This window comes from Rhea pennata, chromosome Z, assembly GCF_028389875.1.
Source record: "Rhea pennata isolate bPtePen1 chromosome Z, bPtePen1.pri, whole genome shotgun sequence".
NCBI classification, from domain to species: domain Eukaryota; kingdom Metazoa; phylum Chordata; class Aves; order Rheiformes; family Rheidae; genus Rhea; species Rhea pennata.
The window spans coordinates 61,742,888-61,767,045 of NC_084702.1; the positions used below are offsets into that span (position 1 = coordinate 61,742,888).

At 38.2% G+C, this 24,158-nt stretch overlaps 1 protein-coding gene across 1 annotated transcript in view; it reads right to left on the reverse strand.

Moving 5' to 3' along the window:
- Positions 1-24,158, reverse strand: part of RAB3C (RAB3C, member RAS oncogene family) — a 125,647-nt gene that overhangs the window by 8,440 nt on the left and 93,049 nt on the right. The window contains exon 4 of the mRNA XM_062599784.1: positions 3,695-3,819. Coding sequence (XP_062455768.1) covers positions 3,695-3,819 — 125 coding nt within the window. The remainder of the gene's footprint in view (positions 1-3,694; positions 3,820-24,158) is intronic.

A 24,158-nucleotide genomic window follows, 5' to 3' on the forward strand; every position in this document is an offset into this window, starting at 1 on the left:
CAAAATTTGTGCCCACACCTCTGCCTGCTAAGCCTTTGCCAGAATATAGATTGCAATATAGCATACAGACCACAAATGAAAGGAACCAACAAATTCATGTCATCCGTGAGTCACTCTTTATATTTGTTCTGACAAATGACACGAAACTTTTATGAACGTATGAAGCTTTGAACTCGGCTGACAGCTGTGTGTGTAATGTAGGCAGGTAGGTATATATGCATATTTACTTGCAAGAAATTCCCAACCTTTTTTACTAAAATGCTTTACAGCATGTTAGTGTTGACTATGTTGGAGTTGTACTGTTTTTCTAAGCAACAAATACATGTAGACCTCAGAACAAACATTTATGAAGTGACAGAATGGCACATAAACTATGTTCCATACCATATTCTGTAGTGATTAGTGAAAAAAAATTGTTTAAATATGATGACTTGTGATCCTTGTATCAATATTAACATTACATTAATTGGTTCCCCCTGCTGGCAGATTTGTCACATTTCTGTGATTTCTCAGTACGATATCTCTATGAGATAGTTACATGACTCAGCTGCACTTGTTTGATCCACCTGTTTTCATTTTTATGATGCTAATATGTTAAACAAGCATGAACTAATTTCTCCAGAAGAATGTACTATTTACAAAAGTTACTGAACAGGGAGACAAGGAATGCCTAAGATATGAGGTGGCTTTTGTATCTTAAGCAATTTAATAGTCTGGGAACTTTCAGCCTAGAGAAAAAGAAAGGGTGTAACAGAGGTATCTAAAATCAACAGTGTACAGGGCACTGAACAATTGTTCAGTGTTTCTTAGATTATAAACATTGAGAAACACAAAATGAAACCAGCAGGTAGCAGTTTCAAAGCAAAAGCAGATGATAGAGAAACTGTGCACATTTAAAGTTTGTAGTGGATGATTTCAAAGAAATCAGTGGACAAATCCATGAGGAAAAAAAAAAAAGAAATTAAATTAAAAATTATGTTGAATACAAAGATACTACCTTTGGCTTATGAGACCGCTGAACACAATTTGCTGTAGTCTGGGAAAGTATCACTTTATGTTTGTCCTTTTACACCCTTTCCAAGATTCCTGCCTCTGGCCATTATTACAAGTAAGGTAGTGAGCTGCTTGATCCCAGGATCTGCAGTGCTATTGTTATGCTCATTAACAACAAGCTTTAAAAAAAATGTAAAATGAAAATGAGACAAATTCTGTCTTCATAAACATTCTGTAAAAATATGCTCAAGGTTGGATCTGATCAGAAAATTTCTGACAAATAATTTTTAGAAATCTATTTCGTAAACAGTTTCTTATCTCTTTTCTGAACTCCTGACAAGAAGCGACACTTGACTAATTTAGCCAAACTTTAGCAGGTAAGCAGACCTACTGTCAGTTGATCTAAACCACATTTTGGGGGTTATCCTGGATAATAGACCAATATTAATATTAAAAAAAAATGAATACCTCTTCTTAAAAAAATTGAAGGCCACACTTTTCAAAGAGCTCAGCAGCCACAAAAAAAGTCACATTTTCAGATAACTCCGTTCTCAACAAGACACTAATGTTTTCCAGAGGGCTAAATGCTCAATGTTCTTTTTGACCTTTTGAAAATCTGGCCTAAAATATACATACTAATTTTCCAGGTGACTTCAAATAAACCAGGGCTCAAAATAAAACATCATTTAAGAACACAATGTTTCACAGTGTGTTCTTTGTACAGCACTCACACGTATTGTGCTTGCTTATAACTGTGCCTATAATCAACATTACAGACTGTACCATTCAAAGAGCCCACATAGCCTTAAAATGTCTTGCTGGACACAAAAATCTATATTGTTATTTTAAAAACTTGGCTGCAAGAGATTTTAATCAACTCACTTGCAGACAAAGGAAAGACTATCCTAAATATCTGACACAACTCAGTGCCCTTCAAACTGACCCACATGGTCAGAGCACTTACTAAAATTCAAGGAAATTCATTCTTCTGCTTTTTCTGCCATCATCTCCCATGATCTCTGTATAGAGGCAAGAAATTTTGTAGCTGTACAAAAAGCCATACACACATGTGTGTATGTTCACTCTGAATACAGCAAACAGCTTAGTGGATCAGAGCCAGAATACATCCAACATAGTACTCTGTCCTTGAGATGGCCACAGGAGATATATCAGAGAAAGGAAACCCCCAGAGTAGATAATGATAGGAATACAGGATAATCTACTTCCATAAAGATTCAATTCTATATCCCAGGGGTTAGAGTTTACTTTAAATCCTGAAACATGAGTTTTGATATGTATCTCATTACCCTTCTTTGCTATCATTGGTTATTACAGCTGAGGATTCTTGATTGTTTAACATCAGAAGTTTCTTCTCATCTTGCTGAATTCATGACCTTGGGGATTGCTTGTCAACTCACTGCATTAACCTTTCTATAAACAGCTTGGAGATTAGAAATTCAGATCAGTTATGTTACTTAAAAAAATAATTCTTCAAAATGTACATTGCAGACTTAGAAGTGCCAGACATTTTAGTGCATCTTTAAAATTTGGGGTTAGAATATACGATTACAACAATACTTGGATCCCATTTTCCTTCAATACACCTTCCTAACTGCTCCTAAAATGAAAAAAATATTAGAAGTGCTAATAGAGGGAAGAACAGATTATAGTATTATACAGCATAGTATGTATTTCTGCAAAGAAAAGTATCTCCTGTTAAAGTAGCTGCTATAGCAACTATTTTGTTTTATTACAAGCAATTTTAAAAATCCAGTTCTTCACCAATGTTAGCAATTTATCTGGACATAATCTGCTGTCAAGTGTTCTCTGTCACCATTGCCACATCCTGCCCTGTCCTCTTATTGCCTCTCCCCTTCTTTTTTGTTTTTTGCAAAGCAGCACAGATGGGACTCTTAAGAGGAATTATCTCACTATATTAAAATTAATTCCATTTTGATTCTGATTACATGATGAAAAAATAGTAACTACAACACCTTGCCCCAGGCAAACTAGAGCTAGCTGGCTTTTGTTGGCTTATGACATAGATAAGTTGCAGTCAATGGAAGCCAATGGAAGAATGTTTTTCCCCTCAAAATCTAAGTATCTGTTCCAAAAGGCAAGCTAGACTGAAGCCTCCATTTCCGTATTGGCATTTTTATTCTCTCACTTCTAAAGCTTCCCCCCAGATTTTGAGTGAGAAGAAACAGTGTCACTCACCTTTCCTGGTAACTAATCCTTCTCTTAGTGTTTTTTTTTTCCCTCTTTCCCTGGCTAGAACATATCTACATGTGCCTACACCTACATAAACATATTATTTATATCTGCATACATATGTACAATCTTTTGTTGCTTATCACAAAGTCAGTAATGAACTTCCTATCTAAGGAACAGAATAAAGGAGGTTGTATGAGCTATGCCCTTAGTCTAAGCCAGCTTTGAGCTGGTCTTGGGGGCACTTCTAGATGGCACGCCACAGTCCCGCCTAAGGTCATCACCAGACACATGCCCATCCTAATGATGTTATAGTTTAAGTAACACCAGCAAGTGGAGTTTAGACCTCAGCCTGCAGAAACAAAACAGAGGTGTCGTACGGCTGTATTTCCTTACAATGAGTATCATGAACATTTCATTACAAATACTGTAGCAATATGCTGTGCATTGTTACAAACAATAATAAAGCTTTTGTCACTTATTGTCTTACCAAGTTGCTCTGCTAAATGTTTGCCTCTCTCAGTGAAGATTACCCGCTCATCCTCCATGTCACATTTGTTACCGACCAAAATAACCTGGGCATTATCCCAAGAGTATGTTTTGATTTGAGTTGACCTTAAAAGAGAGACAGAGAGAGAAGTCAAAGCAAAGCAAATTTCCTTTAAATCAATGTCAAACAGAACTGTAACAAGACAAACAAAGACAATACTGATTTTGACGTCCAGGCTAACATGATTCTGTTTGAATCTGGATTTCAAATAAAATAAGGATTACCTGTTAGGAATTACCATTACAGGAATAGTATCAACACAGGCCTTACTTTTGCTTGTTAAAACAAGACAGTATTTCCAAGTTTTCTCCTGCCATCAGCATTTCTTTATTTTTAGAAAGAAGCTGGGACACTTTCTCCCAAATAGTAAAGAAAAAATATTTTTACATTTTTGAGCAAACCCTATAATCTAAAACCAGAGCTTTGAAACAAAATCAACAGCTTGTTCATATCTTATCTTTCACCTTTTAAAATTAGGATCTAAATTTATCAGCAAAACTTCAAAGCCATTCTTTTTTCCTTCTGTTGTTTCTCTCCAGCACAATCCACTATAGCTCTTTTATCTAGCAGGATGACAGCAATATTTACATTGTACATTAAGCCATGGTTGGGGCTGAGTTTGAACTTTAGTTTACCTTTCGTTTAAATTATTCAGGCCCTAACCTTGAATACAGCTGAATAGGAGCATCCCAGGTCTTGAAACACTATGAGGACCTCGAGTGCTGCTGGAGAAACAGCTCACCCTACCAAGCTTTCTCTGCAGTTTAAATGGGACGCAGCTCATGCATGGGCAATTTAGGAGCACACTCCTAGCATCTCAGCAACTGACTGCCACCACTCTGCTGATACTTGGACCTACTTTTAGGAAGGAGGGTTCCATGTCCTGGCTCCAGGCTCACGGGGAGTGATGCTGCTAGCTACCACCTTCCAACTGAGAGTAGAACCTGCACTTCAATGTAAATATAACCCTTATTACCTAAAATACTCTGTGTCTTGCAGAAAATGTTGTCACTATCCTTGGCTTTAGGCTCCTGATTTAAGTGCTTGACATGACGTTAATATCTATTCATACCCCATACAATCAATGAGGAGAGAAAGAGATTTTTCCAGAGGTCAGTGATGAGCAGCTCTATCCCTCCTTGGACAAGGTTAACTACACACTTAGGAGAAGGTGCATCGGAAGGGAATCCTGCTGCATATCAGGGCCTTAGATCTGTGTGAGAGAAGATGAAATCTTCTGAATCAACAGCTTCAAAAATCTATTGCACAAGTATTTTGAAAGCTGATCTGTGTGGGTCTGTGGGCAAAAGCTTCTACAGGCAATTTTTGTACCCATAAGACAGTCTCAGGCTTCCTTGGCATAAATCAAATCAGTGTGCTGAAGCTCTCCTTAAAGCTGCATAGGATATGTCTGCAATACAGGTCAGAGGAATATTAAAGGGCATGGTCAGACTGACTTTAGGGCTGCTTTGCTTCACCAGAATGACTAAAAAGAATCTGAAGCAAGCCCGAGGCATTTTATACTGTGGATTCTTCCCCAGCAGGGTCTGCTCTGATTTTTCCTTCAAGAAATGGACAATTTGCTATTCTAAAGCTATTCAAAAAAAACACAGTAATTTGAATAGACTGTCATAAGGTACTATGACCAAAGCAGAGGTTAGAACTCCCTTTACACTTACATTTCACTAAAGATACAATTGCTCAGAAAAGAGGGCACCATGCATGCATTTTGACGGAAATGCATTTTTGGAACCATGTTGAGATCTTATGGAATTTGTGTTAAAGAAAATAGGATTATTATAACTTTTTAACCGGAGCTACAATCGTCACCATAGCAACTTTGCAAATACTAGTAAGTCAAACATAATAGCACGACAATCCATTAGGGACTCTAAAAGATCTCAGTTTTGATCAGTTATGAGCTGGGCTACAATTGGTACAGCTCATGCCAGCAGTTAACTGAAGATGTTTCAAAAGCAAAATATGTAGTAAAAACTACATAGGTTTCACTGAAGGAATTAATTTTACTTCAGCATTTTCTGCAAAACTTAAATCCTGAAGAAATAAAACTTGAAGAACTGTCATCCCACCACCGTAAAGAGGATTCATTCGGCCTTATTTTGCAGCTGTAGGCTCCACAAACCATACTCGAGTTTCTTTGCTTAAGAATATAAAATCTTTCACTTAAATGGAGCAAGCTGCAATTTTCATTCTATAAATTGTGAACCCGTGCATTCAAATGCTTCTCATTCCCAAAGCCAGTTGTGTTATTCTTAGATTTCTAATCTGGTTTGTTTATGTCTCATCTTCTAAGGAGTTTTTAGGGCATCAGGAAAAGAGTTCTTGTTCTTGATAATGATTTCAAAAGCTCACGGTTTGCAAATGACTCTGTTGTGCAAAAATACCTGACTGTGAAAAAACAGTCAAATATATCCCCACCCAATCCTGCATCAGTAGGAGATTGTATTCAAATAATTTAATAGGCTTACCACTGTTGTGTTTTCTTTTTGATACACACTTGCACTAATGGCTTCTATATATTTTTTCCACAGTTCTCCACAAAAGCCAAAACATAAGTCATTAAAAAAACAAATTTTTCCATCTCTTGCATACAAGACCTTTCAGGTGACCAATCTGACTTCTGACTAATCAAAAACACATAACATTGCCCTCAAAAAGAACGCTAGCCTCAGGAAGACTAAAGATATGAAAAGGCAAAGCTGATGTCTGCAGCAGGCTAAATACACTACTTCTTGTTCAGTCCCACTGACCTGGTGTGTGTCAATAGGAATTTACCTTGTAAATCTTTCACTTTCTACTTGTATTGTGGGCAGGCAATCTACAACATGCTTGAATTTTTATCACATATAGATACCAGAGAGGTAGATAATTGCAGCCGTGCAATGATCCATTCATTACTTCTAGTAATCAGTGCAAGACTTGTTCTTCCTCTCTTGCAATTCTGACATATTCCCTATTTGAAGAAAGCATGCTGAATGCCAACTAAAGCAGTGCTATTTTCTCATCTAAAACCGATACTGTATTCTGCAGTAATGGTTCAAAGTACTGCAAAGTTATATCTATGAATTTAGTTTTGGACTGCCAGAACAGAAAACTCTCAAAGATAATATGTAGGTTTATTTCTTTGTTTAATGGAATGAAATCACCTGTGAAGAATGGCTCAAAAGGCAGTTTTGCAATTCTACTTTGTTTGAAATAAACATCTAAAGGAATGGAAACATTAAGCAGTTCACATTGTCATATGTCCATACACGCACTGCTTCAGTACTCACATTCTACATAGTTCTGCCTCTAGGAAATGCCATGTAATACTTGTTAGTTTACAAAATATTCTTCTGAAAATATTGCTTATTACATCAATAGAGTATGACAAGATTTCATATTGCTACTACTTCTAACACTGACATTTACTGAAAGAGAGAATAATACCAATGTTGCCTAGGCAGAGCTACCCACTGTTATCTCATCTTTTATAAGCACGCAGCTTTCAAAGCGAATATTACAATACATGCCAGGAATGCATCATTATAAAGACCAAAGATACCATTACCATGGACTACTCCTCCAAGCCTGCCAAAGAAAAATTAAACTTCAGTTCTAGTTATAACCAAACATGTGAAAAGGATCTTCATGTAAGAGATGAAATAGCAAGTAAAAGGTCTATATTGCAGAATATTGTGTTTCGGGAGAAGATCAGGTAAGAGCCAAAAGGCCTAAGTCTTTTTTCAGAAAAGATTCTACGTGAGGCCTATAAAAGAATCAGCTGAATAAAGAACTTGGCTCTAGAAAGGAAACTGAAACCAATTATTAAAGAACCAACATTTCAAAAAAAGCAGGAGACCTAGCCTACATGCAGCAGTATACCCCCAACCTCTGCAGATGCAACAATTTAAATAATCCAGGTAACTACGAGGTTTGTGGGCATGTGTAGACAGGTTACAGGGAATATCTGCACAGCATGATGGAGTGTGGTTCAGAAATACCCAGCCTGAGCTGGCTGAGGTAGCTGAGATGCTGGAAGACGAGTGAGCTAGCATGGAACAATATGGTAGCGCTGCTGCAGTGCTTAGCTTTGTCCAAACCCCCTTCCTTGTTCACACGTAACTCGAGTATGTACATGTCAATCTCTCAGGAATGTGAATTTTAGCAGCAGTGGTAATCCATGCACTAAAGGTTGGCCCCAGAGCCCTCCAAAGACTGTTACAGTCTCTAACAGGGCTAGTTTCTATGGGAGTTTTAGATACAATAAGTCACATGAACTCACAGCAGAGAATCACCCTAATGAAAGTGTTCCAGCAGAGACCATGTATAATGCTTATTCCAGAAAGTTTAGGGAACATGTTGTACTTCCGATGTTCTGGTTTCAGAAAGGAGTATGCAATTAACTGGAATGCAGCATCTTGCCAGGAAGAAAAATAAAACCAAGCAAACAATCCCCTCCCAATTTAAAACCAAAGCCTTTTAATTTGTCAGAGCTGCTGTGGTGTTGAGCTCACTGGTTGTTCTGAAAAACGCTCTCATCTCTGTGCCCAGCATGATGCTTCAAAAGCTCCTTCATGGACTGTCAGCAGCTGAGGTGGATTCCAGGATTCCACCTACTCCAAAACTTTTTCAGTTATCTGAGTTTTGGGGGAAAAGGGAGGTTCAGATAAGCATTGATGAGTTTGGAGGTTTGTCTGAAAATACGAAGTTGAACTTCCTTCCTTTACTTGCAGTTGAGAGTGCTGAACAGCTGGCTGCCTTGGAGCAAGAAGGTCTGTCTCCAGCATTTTCAAGAGAAACCTTTCTACTTCTGTAATTGAGGCAATGGAGAGTATCTTTCCCCCTTCTCCAAATTCCCTTCCTATGATGTTGGAAGGTTTGGCACAGTTCCCTACACCACACACAGACTGGGATGGTAAGGGAAAGCTCTACTAGTCCTGCCTTTTCAGGGCATGGGATCATGTTAGGAATGCTTTCCTGCTCTGGTCTGGAAGGCGCTTTAGCATGCTTCCCAATTAATCTGCCTCTTCCATGGGGTGGGTCTGACATCCCCCTATTACCAAACGTCTTCTGTACTTCTATGCATATCATATGCCCCCCTTTTTTTCCCCATGCCCTCCTTTACCCCCTCCTAAACTCTTATTATTCCCAATGAGCCCGATAGGTTATACAGAGCCATGTATCTCTCTCTATCCTGCTTACCCTCCACTTGGGGATATGATGGGGATGGGGCCTGTCTAGGATTATTCTGTACAGCACATTAGATCATTGCAATGTTCAGTGTTGGTGGTCATTTGGAAGCTAGCTGTGTACCAGCTGCTCTGCACTTGGCACTCAGACCCTGCAGCAGGGAGGGATGGGGGAGAGGTGGCCTCAGGCCTCCCATCTGTTCTCCAGAATAATCCACTATTAGTGGGAGATGAATCATCCAAAACACATAAATCTACCAACCCACAACCCCAACTCAACTTGCTGATTGAGATTTTGAAAACAGTGCTAGATTTTAAGAATTTGAATTACTCAGAGCCAAAACAAGGCAGATAGGTCCTGGGACAGCCTAAGGCTTTTGGGTACAGATTTGTGTACTAGACTTCTTATGGACTTGCATATTGGTATAGTAGTAATATAGTAGCAATAATTAGTAATAATATTAGTAATAATAAAAAGAAGACTGTAACATTTTTGAGATTTTATTTGAACTTATTAGCAGCTGGGCAAATTCATAGCCCTAAGAAAGAGAATTAGTTTTGAGAAAAAGCTTAGAGTCTTTCCTTCTTCAATTACTGACAAGAAAAGTTTGGATACCTGCCACTTTTAAACACAGGCTATTGCAACACTGATGTCTGATCTTTCTGGCATGCTCCAGGCAAGGGCCAAATAAGCTCAATGAGTATGACTAACACAAATTCTTTGACACTCTGCCTTTGTGAAGTGCTTTAAAATTATTAATGTAATTAGTGAAAACCATGAAAATCAATCAATAAAGAAAATAATTATCGTAATAGAAAGTTAAGGTAGATGAATCTGTGATAGTAATGGGGAATTGGGCAAAGGTATGCTCTGCACTTAGAGGACTGAAGCTAGTACATCTTTACTCTTATTCTGGATAGATGATTGCATATTGAATTTGCTACTGATTTTCAGTGGTGGTACTAGGCCTCTGTTGACTTAATGTGCTTATTGATATATGATAGAGAATAGGCTAAGGTGTCCCAGTCAAAAAATGAGTAATGGACATGGATGAAGGGGGACAAAAAAAGGAAAAAAAAAAAAGAACAGACCTAGACACATGAATAGTGGCCAGGACAGACAGGATTTGGTCTGTCAGGTATTATTTAAACTTCATTACAGTTTCTTTCTGGATTAAAGAGCAAATGAATTGAAAAATGCCTCATGATTTTGAAGTAAATCCGTATTTAAGAAACCAGAAGAATAGCAATGACTCATCACTTCCTTCTGACAGGCTTTATCTTCCCTGTGCAGAATCTAAGCGTGCACAGCTTGCAGTGAAAGGCTGCACACTTAACCCTCCCTTCAAGGAAGATAAATCGATGCTGCAGAAGCTATGTGATGAGTGGCACTAATGAAGTTTGGATTCATTTTCAGCCAGTGGACTAGTCAAAATGAACACTACACCGAACATTAAGAACATTAAGAAAATTTTTAAGGTTTTCCATCTTCCAGTAGAAACTGGGTCCAGTTTAGAGAAAATAAATTTACTTTTGCCAGGGAACAAAGCAGAAAAGCAGTCTTAACAGAAACTCCACTATAAGTTTCTGAGGCCATAACTTTGCTCAGAAAACCACATGCCACATTTCAGCCTTGATAGGACATAATGAGAGTCAAAACGTATTTCCAGTTCTTTTGCTGGGTCAAACTGAGCTAATCTCTTAACCTGCGTATTAGATTTTTATGCAAGAAAATATCACTTCTCATTTTGCAAAAAGTGTAGTTACCCCTCCTTCAAAAAAAAGGACCGGTAAGTATGTAGGACCTGGCACTGTCTGTGTTTTTATGACACTTATTCTTATGGCTGACTTGTCATTGATTGCTAACTATTTAATTCTGTGTAGTGTCTGTGATGGCAGATAGGTATCACAGACCTTGATCAATCAGGATTTTCTTTCCTTCTAATCAACCATTACTATCTATTCCTACCTTCCCCAAAGAAGTGTCTTCCCATCCAGAATCCACTGTTGCGTACTATATTGAATTACATTTCATTTTTAGTGTAATATACACATAATTTTCTTAATAGCCCACAAATCAGCCTCACTGCCTTGTCTGTACAATGCTGTTTGAAATAACAGTCTATTGTTATCAGAAGAAGATTCATTTTTGACACTAAAATGCAAGTTCATTGGATGGATGGTATATGGTAAAAAATGAGCATAGCGTGGGTAAAAGAGATTCATGTTCGAATTGTAATTCTTAGGTATGTTTCTAGTCAAAGTTAGGATGAAGCACTGGAAGCTTGCAGGGCACACTTAATTTGTATAAATAAATCAGATTGCAGATGTCCTTAATTTTTGCATCTTTGGCACAATCTCTGCATCCTGCTTTCTTCCCAGCTGTCATCTACACCTTGAAACTACTTCTGAAAACCAGTGTAGCAGGAGCTCAATTATGCATTTACTACATGATAAGGAAAAAGGCTGTGCTATAAGATAGCACTATACTCTGTATCCCTCCTCCTGTGGAGGCCTGTGCCTGAGCTCTGATGGCCACCTCTTCAGAAGAAAAGCCCACCACGTCTGGTCTTTCCCTGTACCTTGTACGGACAGCACTCCGCAGCTGGCACTTAAACAGCTAATAGTGAAGCAAAGGAGCAGCCATAGTCAACTGAACTTCTTTCCTTTTCTGATTTGTATTTTATATACATATATACATATATATATATATGTATACATATATATTCTTTCCAGGTCTTTTGCTTGGTTAAAGCTTACGCAGATAGTAGCGAAGAGACAATAAGGATGGTGATAGATGTTAAAGGCAGAGAGATCTTTCAACTTACTTTGCATGTTTTGTGTCATGATAAAACTATATAAAATACACTTCAATATTTATATCTTATTCCCAGAAGTACAAAATCCTCTCCTACCACAAGCTTTACTTATAAGTAGACCAACTAACACAGCACATTTTTCACAGTGGGACACAGTAACGATACATGTTAATGAAGAGTTTTTATGTCATATATAATGCCGCAAGCTGTGTCATACTGTGGAAAGTGATTTAGCAACTCGCCATACAGACAAAAGGCTGTACATTTTAATTTTCTCTCCACTGAGAAACCCACCATTAAATTATCATCCTTCAAAGCTCCTACTAGACATGCACAGTGCACACAATCATCAAAGATTAGGGAATAAAAGGAGACAGAAGAAAGTACTTACAAGGAAAATAATATTCATGGAAACAATAAAAGGTAAAATACAGTCTGCACTCGCAGATCTTTTGATTATCCCCATGGTTTCATGTTCCAGATGCTTCCAAATAAATGATCCTGTTAATCACCAATTTATGTTGATTGCACAGACTGTCTTCGGAAGTCTGAGTAATGACCCTAATCAATACAGCTGATCCTAACTCTTCTTTCATATTTGAAAAACATAGCTGTGAATAATATTGAGAAAGGAATACTGGATACATTTACTGAAAGCAACTACAATGCCTGTTTGAGTATACAGTATTTTTAAATAGATGAGCAATTTGTTGTCATTTTAAAATGTGGTTTTGGTTACTATTTTTTATTCATATATATCAGATACAGACACACATGTATGTCCTCTCAAATTTGCTGTTTTTCTTTTGTGCTGTGATGTGCTTTTAATATAAAATGAAATAAAAAAGATATTTAAGTGAGGAAAGTTGAAGCTGAGCAGATCCTCTTGGTCATAAACACTCGGATCCAGCAATGGTCCCCTTAACCTTGGACTGTCCTGTTCTGCTGAAAAGTCCCTCTTGTGCTTGTGGTGGTTCTTTCAGCCTCCTTTCTTCAGCCCCACACAGCACCAGCACAGCACCAGTATTCTGATGATAACAAAGTTTTTACAGGCACAGTGCAGTAAAGTGTGCACTTAGGCAGGTCTCACAGGGTGACTTATTTTTCGTTTGTGCTTTTTCTTTTAAATATCAAATGTGGATTCATATTTCCTATGTATTTTATTCCTCAGAAAATTTCCTCCAGGTCAAGTACCTGGCAACAAGAAGTCCCTATTTTAGGAAACTTCTCATCAAACAGTTCTCCAGAATTCTGTATTGACACTGACTTTTTACTGTCATATCTCATTATAAAATTTGTTTCATATTTGCAGTCATTAATCACTTCCTTCCCAATCTGCCAAGAATGCCTTCCAAGTTTCTCTCATTTCTCAAATACACTGCTTTGGATTTTATTTCCTCTATTGTTTAAGGTTTCATTTTTCAAGTTTAAATGAATTCTGCTATTGCTTCTATCTGATCTTGCTAGATCATTTCGGGTTATCTGTATCAATACTTTGCACAACCTCTTTCATACATAACTCACGCTCAAATGCACACAGAATGTATTCTAAAATGCCTGTGTCAATGTCTTAATGAAGCAGTTAAAAAATTAGACCTAATCTCAATCATTGAAAAAGCTAACTAGGTCATAAATGCCACATGTGATATATTATCACATACTGCCCTTGTTTCATACTGCCTGATTCATCCAGCTTGCAAGCCATGTTGCAGTGCTATCATATAAGCATTTTACTTTTTGTTGCTGAGAAAGACCTTATTGAGTGTTTTACTAAGACACTGAAGTATGTGACTTCTGTAATTGTACATTTTACAGCAGAGTTGGTGTAAATTCTATCATCATTTTGTTTTTAAAGTTGCATATTTTGTTACCCCCTGGAGGCAGAACAAAGGAATCTTTCAAAACAGTACTTGAACCCTGACGGTATAAAAATGTGATTTCATCACTGTGTCCTTGCACTACTACCTGTATAGCTGCAAGTGCAAAAGATCCGAGGTCTGAAATTCTGAGTTAGAACATTTGTGGCCTAGTTTTCATCTGAACACTTGAGCTTCTGCCTTTTTCCACAGATATTGATAACTAATTGACATGAAGGCAACTACCTTAATCCCATTGTTAAATTATATTGATTAATGAGAGGAATGAGAGTTACATAATTACATATATATATCTTTTCTTTGAGATCCTGAAGGTAAGTTATAAGCTACTGGCCACATTTTGCTATTTGGAACAAAATTTATTTTGGAAGGCTTGTCAGGAGCAAGCAACAACAGTATCAAACATCTCACTGTCTACTTACCGCCTGTCACAGGGTGGCAGGATTGTCCTGCTGACTCACCCTCAGAGCAAGTTTGAATTCTCAGGTAAACTGCAAGTACATTTCTGCTAACTCATGGAGGCTGATGGGAGTCAATGGACGCTAGATTTTATTTTGATGATTTGAAATAAAGCAAGAAAAAATCATAAAAATAAAATCTTGCGTAATCATTCAAAATGTACTAGTGATTCACCAGTCACAAGACTTTGTGTCTGCATATGTGTGTACATATATGCATTTATATGTATGTACATTCTGGAGTTCTTAATCCTTAGCTTTCTTATTTTCCAGTTTTGTTCTGCATCACAATTCTTAAAACAAAAGTGTAGTGTGATACCCTGACTCCAGAAGGCAGAACTAAAAAGAAATCCGGAATATGGTAGAAGCTGTCAGCAACATATACAGGCATGAATACAACCCTTTCGCTATGAATTTGGAGATTAGATTGAAAATATTCTAACACTTCCAAAAACTGAACAAAATAATACTTTAATATGACATAGTCTAAGCCTCTCCTAGAGCTCACATTGAACCGCCATAAATTAAAGTATATCTCAAACTGCCTCCATGAGCACTTTAAAGCATGCCCGTTAAACCATATTTTGCTGACATATTTTTAAGGCCATAGCCTCTTTCTGGTGATAAAACCTAAAAGTTTGACATTGTCTTACTGATACTTCACTTTTGCCTTCAGTGAATAGAGAACCTCTCAGGGGACACAGAATCTGCATCAAATAGGTTTTTGGGTAGACAGGAATCTTCAGATAGCTTAGAAGGGCTAGTGTGACAAAATCAGAAGCTCAAAAGTGAAATTGTTCCATATCCCCAGGGGATAACAAGATGTAAAATTCCTGAAGTAGTGTATTGGAAAATTAAGAGGTTAAAATATTTTCCATGCACTCTTCCAGAAAAAGAAAAAAAAAATGGATAAAGAGAAAGAAAGAGTGAGCCTACAATTGCAAACAATTAAGACTGAATGGGTCAGACAGTAGGTCTTTATAAGGCAGGGAGTACAGGAAATGACTGCACTTTACCAGCAAAGTGTCTCCAGTGTGGACATAGCTGTATCAGCAAAACTGTATTTTGCCCTGGGAATGTAATAAGGTATTATGCACTGCCAACCATGATCCTATAGGTAAACAAAGTAAAGCAGTAAAACTTTTGCCAGTATAACTGGATCTCTATTAGAGATTTCTCTTGTCAGAGCTGCACAGGTCAAGAGTCACAACTCTTCACAACTCTGACTTAGATGGCCTGGTAGAAGTCTTTCTGGGACAATTCATCTGGTCTATTCCAGCCAACTGCCTTAGAATGAAACGACAAGCTGGAAGTGCCTGTTTCTTGCCATTGACTAACAGGTAGCCTCACGAGGATATGGGTGACTGCAAGGTAAGAGCTAAATCTATTCTGAGGAGTCTCGCCTACAACTTTGGAGGTTGTCATGCTCCAAGGTTACAGAATTCACTGACTGACTGTAAGATTTGTTTACTGAACAACAGCATCAGATGAAGTTTCTCCATACACCTCTACTTTACAAACATAAACTAACAAACACTAAGTAGACTTATTTCATACCAGAGAAAGATTTTTCCAGAGCTAGTAACACTCCAGAAATAGCCAACTCATTTAAGCTTTGTTGATATGAAGCTTTTCTAGCCAATGTTGATCCCCTAAGGCATGTTCACTTCCTGTAACTGAAAAAGGAAAAAACACAGGATTTTGCTTGCAGCAGTTTTCAGGAACAGTTAAGTCCACCTGTGTGTGTGCTGTGGAACTACAGAAGGCATAGAATCTAGGATTTGGGATTTTTTTTTCCAACCTGGAAATTAGAATGATAGCACTGTATCCTGCCATCAACTTCAGTGTCCACATTCCTCTTAGAGTCCCCACCATCTGGTAGCTTTTTCAGAAGGAGCAGAGGGCATCTCCTCTTTCCTCTCTGCTTTTGACAGAGTATTATTCTCCTCATACTCCTCCATATGGTCTCAGTCTAAACCCAAGAAGGTAGGTGGAGAAAAGAAGCGATGCATTTAATCTTGTTGCCTACTAGGTGACATAGTGGGACAGAACAAGGCAGGGTGATTGGTGATTCTTCCCCTGGACCAGAGCTTGGAGTGGACCTGAAAAGTTCTGAGAAGATTTGGGCACAACAGGGCAGAAGAGAAATTGTCAATGCAGAAAAGAAATTTTCAGTGTGGAAAACTTATGGACATCCTCCTAACCATGGCCCCAGGTGCAGGCTCGGCTTTGCTTTGTCTCCCCATCACAGCTGTGTGGAAACCCCAATGTGGAGCCACAAGGACAGGGGATGTAGGAATCCATATATTCCACAAACCAGGTGGTGGTAGGGACTCTGACTTAACCAAGGAAAATGTCATTCAGTGGATCACTTACAAGCAGTATGACTACCTTGTAAAGATACTAAGTGCTACAGCAATTATCTTTGTATGACTCATTTAACTATTTATGCCCAGAAAGAGCTCTTATATAAGCACTGAGCAGATGCAATTGTAAGCACATGTACTCAAAGAGAAGACAAGCTTTCTGTCTATTTTGCAAACCCAAGAACTAACCCAACTACCACAGAACAGACCAGGAAAATAATAATAATAAAAAAGAAACAGAACATACTGATTTAAGAGGTTAACAGACCTCTTATTTTTTCCCTTGTGTTTAGTTTAACCGTATCAAGAGACTCTGCTCATTGTTTCTGACTCTTCTGTTTGTTTTGCAGAATCTCAGCATTCATTATTTTCTTTAAAAAGGTAAAACTTCATTCAGTTGTTAAAACTCCTGACAGTAAACGGCAAATGCAATGCTATTACTTGCATACACAGGCAGCCACAAGGCCACAAGGCCAAGTGCTAATATCAGTCTTACTCAACTCTGCTGGATGTAACTCAGAAAGATCTATCAGAATCTGTGACAGAAATGAGGATTTTTCTTCTATCCATTCTTCTGTGACTGGCATCACACTGGATGATGGCGCTTGGGGAATACCCATATGTTTTCCTACTTTGATCAACAGAGCTAAGAAAGGCTAGAATGGAGGAGTGATGTATTTGAAATCACTGTAATACCATCAGGTCCCAGAAGAAAGGGATGACACGGTTGCTATTGTTTTTAAAGTGACTGGATTTCTCTGAAACTGCATTCTTATAAAACAGCATTTGAAAGTGAGGTCTCTGCTTTTCACAGCTGAATGAAAGGTTACAGCAAGTCTGTCCTCATTTATATATGCCTTTGTCAGCATCTGGTGATACTAGAGCAAGAAATCTCTCTGGGCATAAAACCTTTAATCTCAGAAACTTCAGACCTTCAGTGGATTTTCTTCCTAGCAATATGTGTTACTCTGAGCTCATTTAATCCTACAGATACAGCAGCACAGGTCTACAGTAAAAGTGGACCTCATCTTGCCAGGCTCAAAGAAATTAAGTTTTCACAACAGGCCATGGCCTGCAGGCTGCACAAAGTCCTTGATGTCATCTGTTTGCCTGCTGCAGTTGCGAGACTCCGTGGCTTTCCTGGCCCAGATCCAGTGGCCAATTTTATATGCATACTATACACCAAAATATGTGTGAATCAGCTTCAGAATGTGTTGTCTCTTGCCCAACCAGGTAGTCAAACATGGATATATAGGGAGGAGGGGAGGGTCCACAGGGCAGGGTGTAGGCAGGGACATATGTAAGTACAGAAACTGAGAGAGGAAGGAGAAAAGGACATGAAAGAGATGAGATGACAGTACAAGCCACAGCACCAGAAGAAAGGAGGCTTTTTAAAATTTTACTGCTCAAAAAACTATTTACTTATGCATATTTTTAAGCTCTTAGATCCATGGCAATGTGATTTTACACAACCCATTCTGCTGTGGGACCTCACATCTCTCCCTGCATGGAACATAAGAGTTGGATACTTTGGGAAGACCCAAGGCAAAAATCTATGTAGAAAGTCCACAAGCAGGAATGTATCCAATCCAAGGTCAACTTGAAGCACAGTTGTGGGAGGTCTTGGGGGGGGGTGGGTTGCAGAACAAACTGGAACATAACTAAACTGCTGTGCTCTCCTCTCCAGGGCAACAGAGTCCCTCGAGACCACGCAGAAGGGCTCCAGAGAAAATAGTCTTGTCCTGTGGAGCAGGACAAGGACAATGTGGACACTGCTTCCATTGCAATCCCATGGCCTACGGGCAAGCTCCAATCTTCCATGCAGAAGTACAGAAGAGAGTTTGGGCAGCAGCGTTTAAATCTATATTGTTCTTTCTGATTCTTCAAAGCAGTGCTAAACAGATCAATCATTTGGTAAACAAATTTTAACTTCTGCCCTATGGGCAGCTGGCAGGGGAAGGACTTAAGAGGCTGAGAAAGAACTACTGAGTTATCTGAAACCAGTCCAGTAATGTGAAGTGGGGTGTGCATGAACAGATGCTGAAGGGTAATCTAATACCCTTCCTAAAATTTTGGCAGATAATCTCTGAATACTGAACTGCCACATTGTCCTTAATCAGTTTAGAGTAGGAAGGTAAATGAGATAGAACACAGAGATCACAGAAGGTGACACAAAAGGTGCTATTAATCAGTTGTAAACTGCATGTTGCATATCTATACATCATACATGAGTGAAAAAGCAGGTCTGTGTGCAGAAAACATCCCTAATCTTACTAAAACCCACAACAAATACGCTGTATTTTTAAATATAATAGAGAAATTACAAAACTTCTCCTCCCTCTTCTCAGTTCTGCCTTGCAGATTTCCCTAAAATTTTTGAACAACATTAGAAAACCCTCATCAGATTCTAAAAAATGGCTGCTTAAAAAGAGAACGGATGAATACCAGTATTTAAACAAAAGGAATATCTAAAGGCAGAAGACACCTACCAATGATGTAAATCCTCAATATAACCAAAACTCAGTTTGCTGATTTACTTCCCACTTATTCATGCAGATAAAAAATAAATATTGAAAATCAAGACAAATTAAAAGCATGCTCTCAGTAGGTGTGAAAAGAACTTGAATATAAACAACTCACCTGAACAGGAGAGATATATAAGGGGGAGGTAGCTGCTATATTACACACCAAAAAGGAGTTGGGCCTATAGCATATACAAGCAACATGCACAAAGCCATCTTTGGCTGTTTTCAGGAGAGAGGCAGGGGTGCTGCAGGAAGATACCACAGAATCCTTATGTGGAAAGAGGACAGTGTGGAGCAGCATGCAAAGCAGGATGAATTAAGGGTGCTGATTAAATGAACAGCTTGCTTTTTGTACTTCAGTTTAGTTCAAAGCTTCCTGGCCAACCACTTTAAGCATACCTAGCAATCAAAAAAAAAAAAAAAAAAAAAAAACCTCATTCAGAGAAAGAGTAGCTAATGCAAAATTGATCTCTCTATATGCCTCTGTCCTTCACCTTTGTTCTGGGCTCGAAAAAGAATACACAATACTTTTAATGACCCTTGACTATCCAGCTGTAGTAAGAAGCTGAGGACAATCCTCTCTATCCTGAACACTGGAAGAGGAGGCAAACGCGACTCCCCCAAATGACACCGCAGGCTTGCTGCAACTCATCGCCTGTGTGCAGGTCTGAGCTAAGGAACAGGCAGCAAAACAGTGTTGCTTGCTCTGTCAAGTGCATGTATCTAAGCAGCAGGACACCTGGGCTCTAATCCTGGTGATATCAGAGTCTTACTGCGAATCTCTGGCAGGTTGGGGTGGCACGGGTGGCCCTGAGGACTCACTGTGGAGACCAGGAGCTCTCCTTCCCATTAGAAGCAGCAAAGAAAAAGCAAACACCCCAGAACTTAAATCTCAGACTAAGAATGAGGATTAGAGGAAAAGAAATATTTTTACTTGCAGTCTGAAATGTTAATACATGAATCACTGACAGATTTTAACCATTAATAATAATAATTAGTATGGGGTTTTATTTTCTTTTTCTTTTTCTTTTTTCTTTTCTTTTTTCTTTTTTTTTGGGGGGGGGGGGGACAACAGCCCTTTAAAACTGATGACAGGATTTTCAGAGAAAGGACATCTAAAATTTGGAGTAACACTATCCTGAGCATTGAATCTAGATGTTGAATTCTAGTAAATTAGGATGATTGTTGAAGTCCCTTACAATGGATTTAGGAGTCTATTTTTAGACGAGCAGTTTAGAACAGTCCCAGAATGGTTAGGGGTCCCTCTTTCTGCACCCACCCCCAAGCCCTGAGAAGAACTGTAAGCCTCTTATTTTCAGTGCTTTCTAGAGGTCCCCAGCATAGTGTGTGGTGCTTGGATGATGTCGAGAGGTGATCTTGAATTATCTCACTGGTTATTTCACTACCAAACCAAACAAATGGAAGAAAGCTGTCTTTTTTTTTTTTTTTTTTTTTTTCCCCTCTGAAATTCCAGATAATTGTTTCTTACTGGAATGCTTCTTTGCAAAATACCTTATGTTTCTCATACTTCATCACACTACTAAACCTCCGCGCTACTTTGCCTCCAACCTAGATGGCTCATCTCTCACATTTTTCTAACATGCACACATTCTCCCAAGCTGTCCCTTGTAAAAACAGCATGATGTTATCCTCCTGTAAACCTCTTCCTGAAGAACAACCTGTGCAGTGATGGTTTTGTGTAATGAGTAACCAGCTGGAGTGCTGTGAATATAGTTATTATAATAATTCTCACCCTTTCACTGGTATCCTATGCTTCTTTGTGTTGCTTTATATCTTTATTTGTTATGTCTCTGCTCATGTTTTACTCAAACTTTTTTCATTAGAAATTTTTTTATATATTCCTATACAGTAATTACTGCAGCAGTGTGTCACATACTCCCTCAGACTCAGACAATAACAAAGAGCACTGCAAACTCTAAGGAAAAGTCCAAGGACTAGGGCAGACTGCGGGCTAGGGCAAGTGACATGGGCTTGCTATCGATTTGTAGCTACCTTGGTGTTGGGGTCAGAATACAGCCAAGAAGGGAAACCAGAAACAGAAATAGATGAAGGAGGAAGACTTGAGAGCTCTATGGGCTGAGCACACATGAAGACCTCTGGCTTCTGTTTGCTTCTGCTGTGCCGGGGAACAGGACTCTGCATATGCATATGCAAATGAAAAAGATTATATTATACGTGAATAATACAATCAGTTTCTCTGTCTCATAGAAATAACTGTGCTGAAAGCTGAATCTCAGCTAACTGTGTGGGCAAAGGGAACAATGGCAACAATATTAAAAGAGCAATGGATTTATATATAAAACTACTTCTAATTATTCCTGTGACAGAATGATGTAGGGCACTTAACAGGCATCATGAAACACCCCACACTTTATAGCCTTCTGAGGTCTTGGCATTAAAATAAAATAGAATAGGAGCTCTTGATGTTTACTGTACTTTAAAAGATATTATGTGTATTTCTACAAAGTCAAAGAGAATAAAATTTCTTCTGCAATAAATTATAAAGTATAAATTGTACTCAGTTCAAACACTCTTTGAAGGAACATTTTCTCTAAAGCTCAAGAATTGTCTTTCTCATGGTTGTGAACCAGATATTTGACATAATTTATTTGGACTGTTTAGAAGTATTTGAAACTCTTTTTAAGAAGCTCTAAAGAAAAACGACAGTTTTGACACCTGAACTGTGCTGAAACTAGCTGTGGTTGTTGGCTGTTCCTTTGCTCTCTCCCTGCTAGAATTTTAGCATAGCAGACCAAGCATAATGTCCTTCATATATTTACTTCCACAGCAAGGATTTGGGCTGTGAGCTGGCTGTTTTGTTCTGCAGAGCTGCATATCCCAGCAGTGATATACAGAGAAAGAGCCATCGGACAGGTGAGGAAGGGAAGTAACATCTCAAGCCAGAGCAGCTGTTCATCCAGTAAATACAAGTAGAAAGCTGAAGTACATGATGAGCATTTAAATGCTATCACAGTTCAGAAACTGGCTAAGAGACAACACAAAGAGTGAAAAGGATCAATAATTAACTCAGTGAAAAAAAGGAGCAGCATTGCCTCCAATTTTTGTGCAACAGCAATAATAATAACATTCTGAAAAAAAATGATAAAATGAGAGGGTAAAATAGGGTAAAATGTCATATGGGCATATAACTTAGGACAGTCAAGATGAAGGATGACTGAAAAATTTCATCTGGAGTTAAGAAATCTAAGTGAATGGACTGGTAAAATTTAGTGATGCTAAATTTAAGACATGCACATTAGAAGGGATAATCTGAACTATTCATCTTTTCTAATGAAGTCTAAATTAACTACAACCACTCAGGAAAAATTTCAAGTGTCATTGCAAGCTGCTTAATGAAAACTGGAGCTCCACGTGCAGCAACAGTTAAATAATCAAGCAAAATGCTGGCTGCATGCATACCATGGCGGAATAGAATACTGAAAAATGTTATTCTTTTCTGCCCAGAGTGTTTGGCCAAATTTTAGGACTTTGTAGGTGAGGCTTTTTGTTTTATTTTGTTTCTTAGTAGAAGATGGTGCCACTTACATCTTTGATGTAATTCCCTTGCATACAAAAATATGCACAATGCTGAGGTCACCATAGAAATTAAATAGGAATCAATTATTTTGCTCATAATCCCCAAATTTTCTAAACCCAGCATATTGCCCAAAGAATGCCTTGCACCTTCTCTGAGGAGCATGCTTCATGTTTTTTTTTCCGTTTGTTTTTGTCTGCTTTTCTGCCTTTAGACACATGGAATAGGCTCCACCTTATCTAACGTGAGGTGTTTGCAGTATAGGTGTCCATGACTGAATTCCTCAAGGCTGACTCCTTCACTGAAGAGAGAAAGGCACTTTTATGATAGGAGACACATCACCCATTTTAGACATCTTTCTGAGGACAAGATGAATTATGTGCTAGAAGTGCCTGCTTCGCTGCTCAGGCTATAAAGTGAGCCTAGAGTAACTAGCACACATTAGATGCTGGCATCTTGTCAGATGAATGCTGACCTAACAGTTCATCAGCAGCTCAGGACCCAAACTCTACCACAGATTGTTTTTTTGAAAGCTACTGTGTGTAACATATATTTTGGGTAGTGAATTTCAAAATTTCAGCTAGATTATTCCAACACAGGAGTTTTCTGGTTATTCCATTTGTTCTTAATGACATAAGGCCATCATAGCAACAGTATAGTTTCACCTTACCATCATTGTAACAAACTAATACTCCAATATATAAATTGTCTGCAGAAGCTTGCTTAGAACATACTGCTGAGTTCTGGTACAGGAATGTACATAGAAAAAAAAAACCCCAAAAAACAGAGGTATAAACAAGACATGAGAAAAAACATACTATATGGTACAGAAATCAGAATTATTTCCTGTGCACAACCAGTGTCCTATGTGATGACTTCATATATATTTATTTTCAGTTCAGACAAATGAATGCATATAGTTTCACTGAAAGAAACGTGTTATTCATTCTGCAAAATTGTTTTGTGATTCCTGAAATTTTTGAAAAAAAAATACTAAAAAGTATTCTGTCCTCTTTGAGTGGACTGAATAGCTAAGTAAATTAGAGCTGAACAGTACTGGATGGAGGCCCATCCTAGGGTTTCAGGAGTCATACAGTTTAGGCCACATGAACACAAGAAGCTGAAAGTCTTCATTCAATTCATTGTAACTGATGGATGGAAATAATAAAAAAGAATCTTTATTTAATATGTAGCAGATGGAAGCCAAACAATATTTTTTTTTCTGAGAAAAGCATATACGAATTACAAATTTCATCTTTAGAAAAAAAGTATTTAAAAATAGTCTTTCCAGACCTCAGCCTTTTTCACAAAATTAATTCTATTCTTCATGCTCAACATCTAATTTTTTCCCATTAAATCTAATAACGATTGCTATACACAAAGTGGAGACGTCTGCTCGGGTACAGACCTAAGTAAATCAAGGCCTTCTGGTAAATATAGATAATAAGGATGCATTTAACCCTTACTTAGCTAAATAGTTTTTACAGAAAACAAAGCACTGAAAGTGCAAGTCTACAAATAATTGTGAGTTAGTGGAAAAGGCTTTTTAAAAATCTTTGCATCCATACATAGCAGAAACCTGACATTCTCTGAGATGTTAGGAGGGAGAGC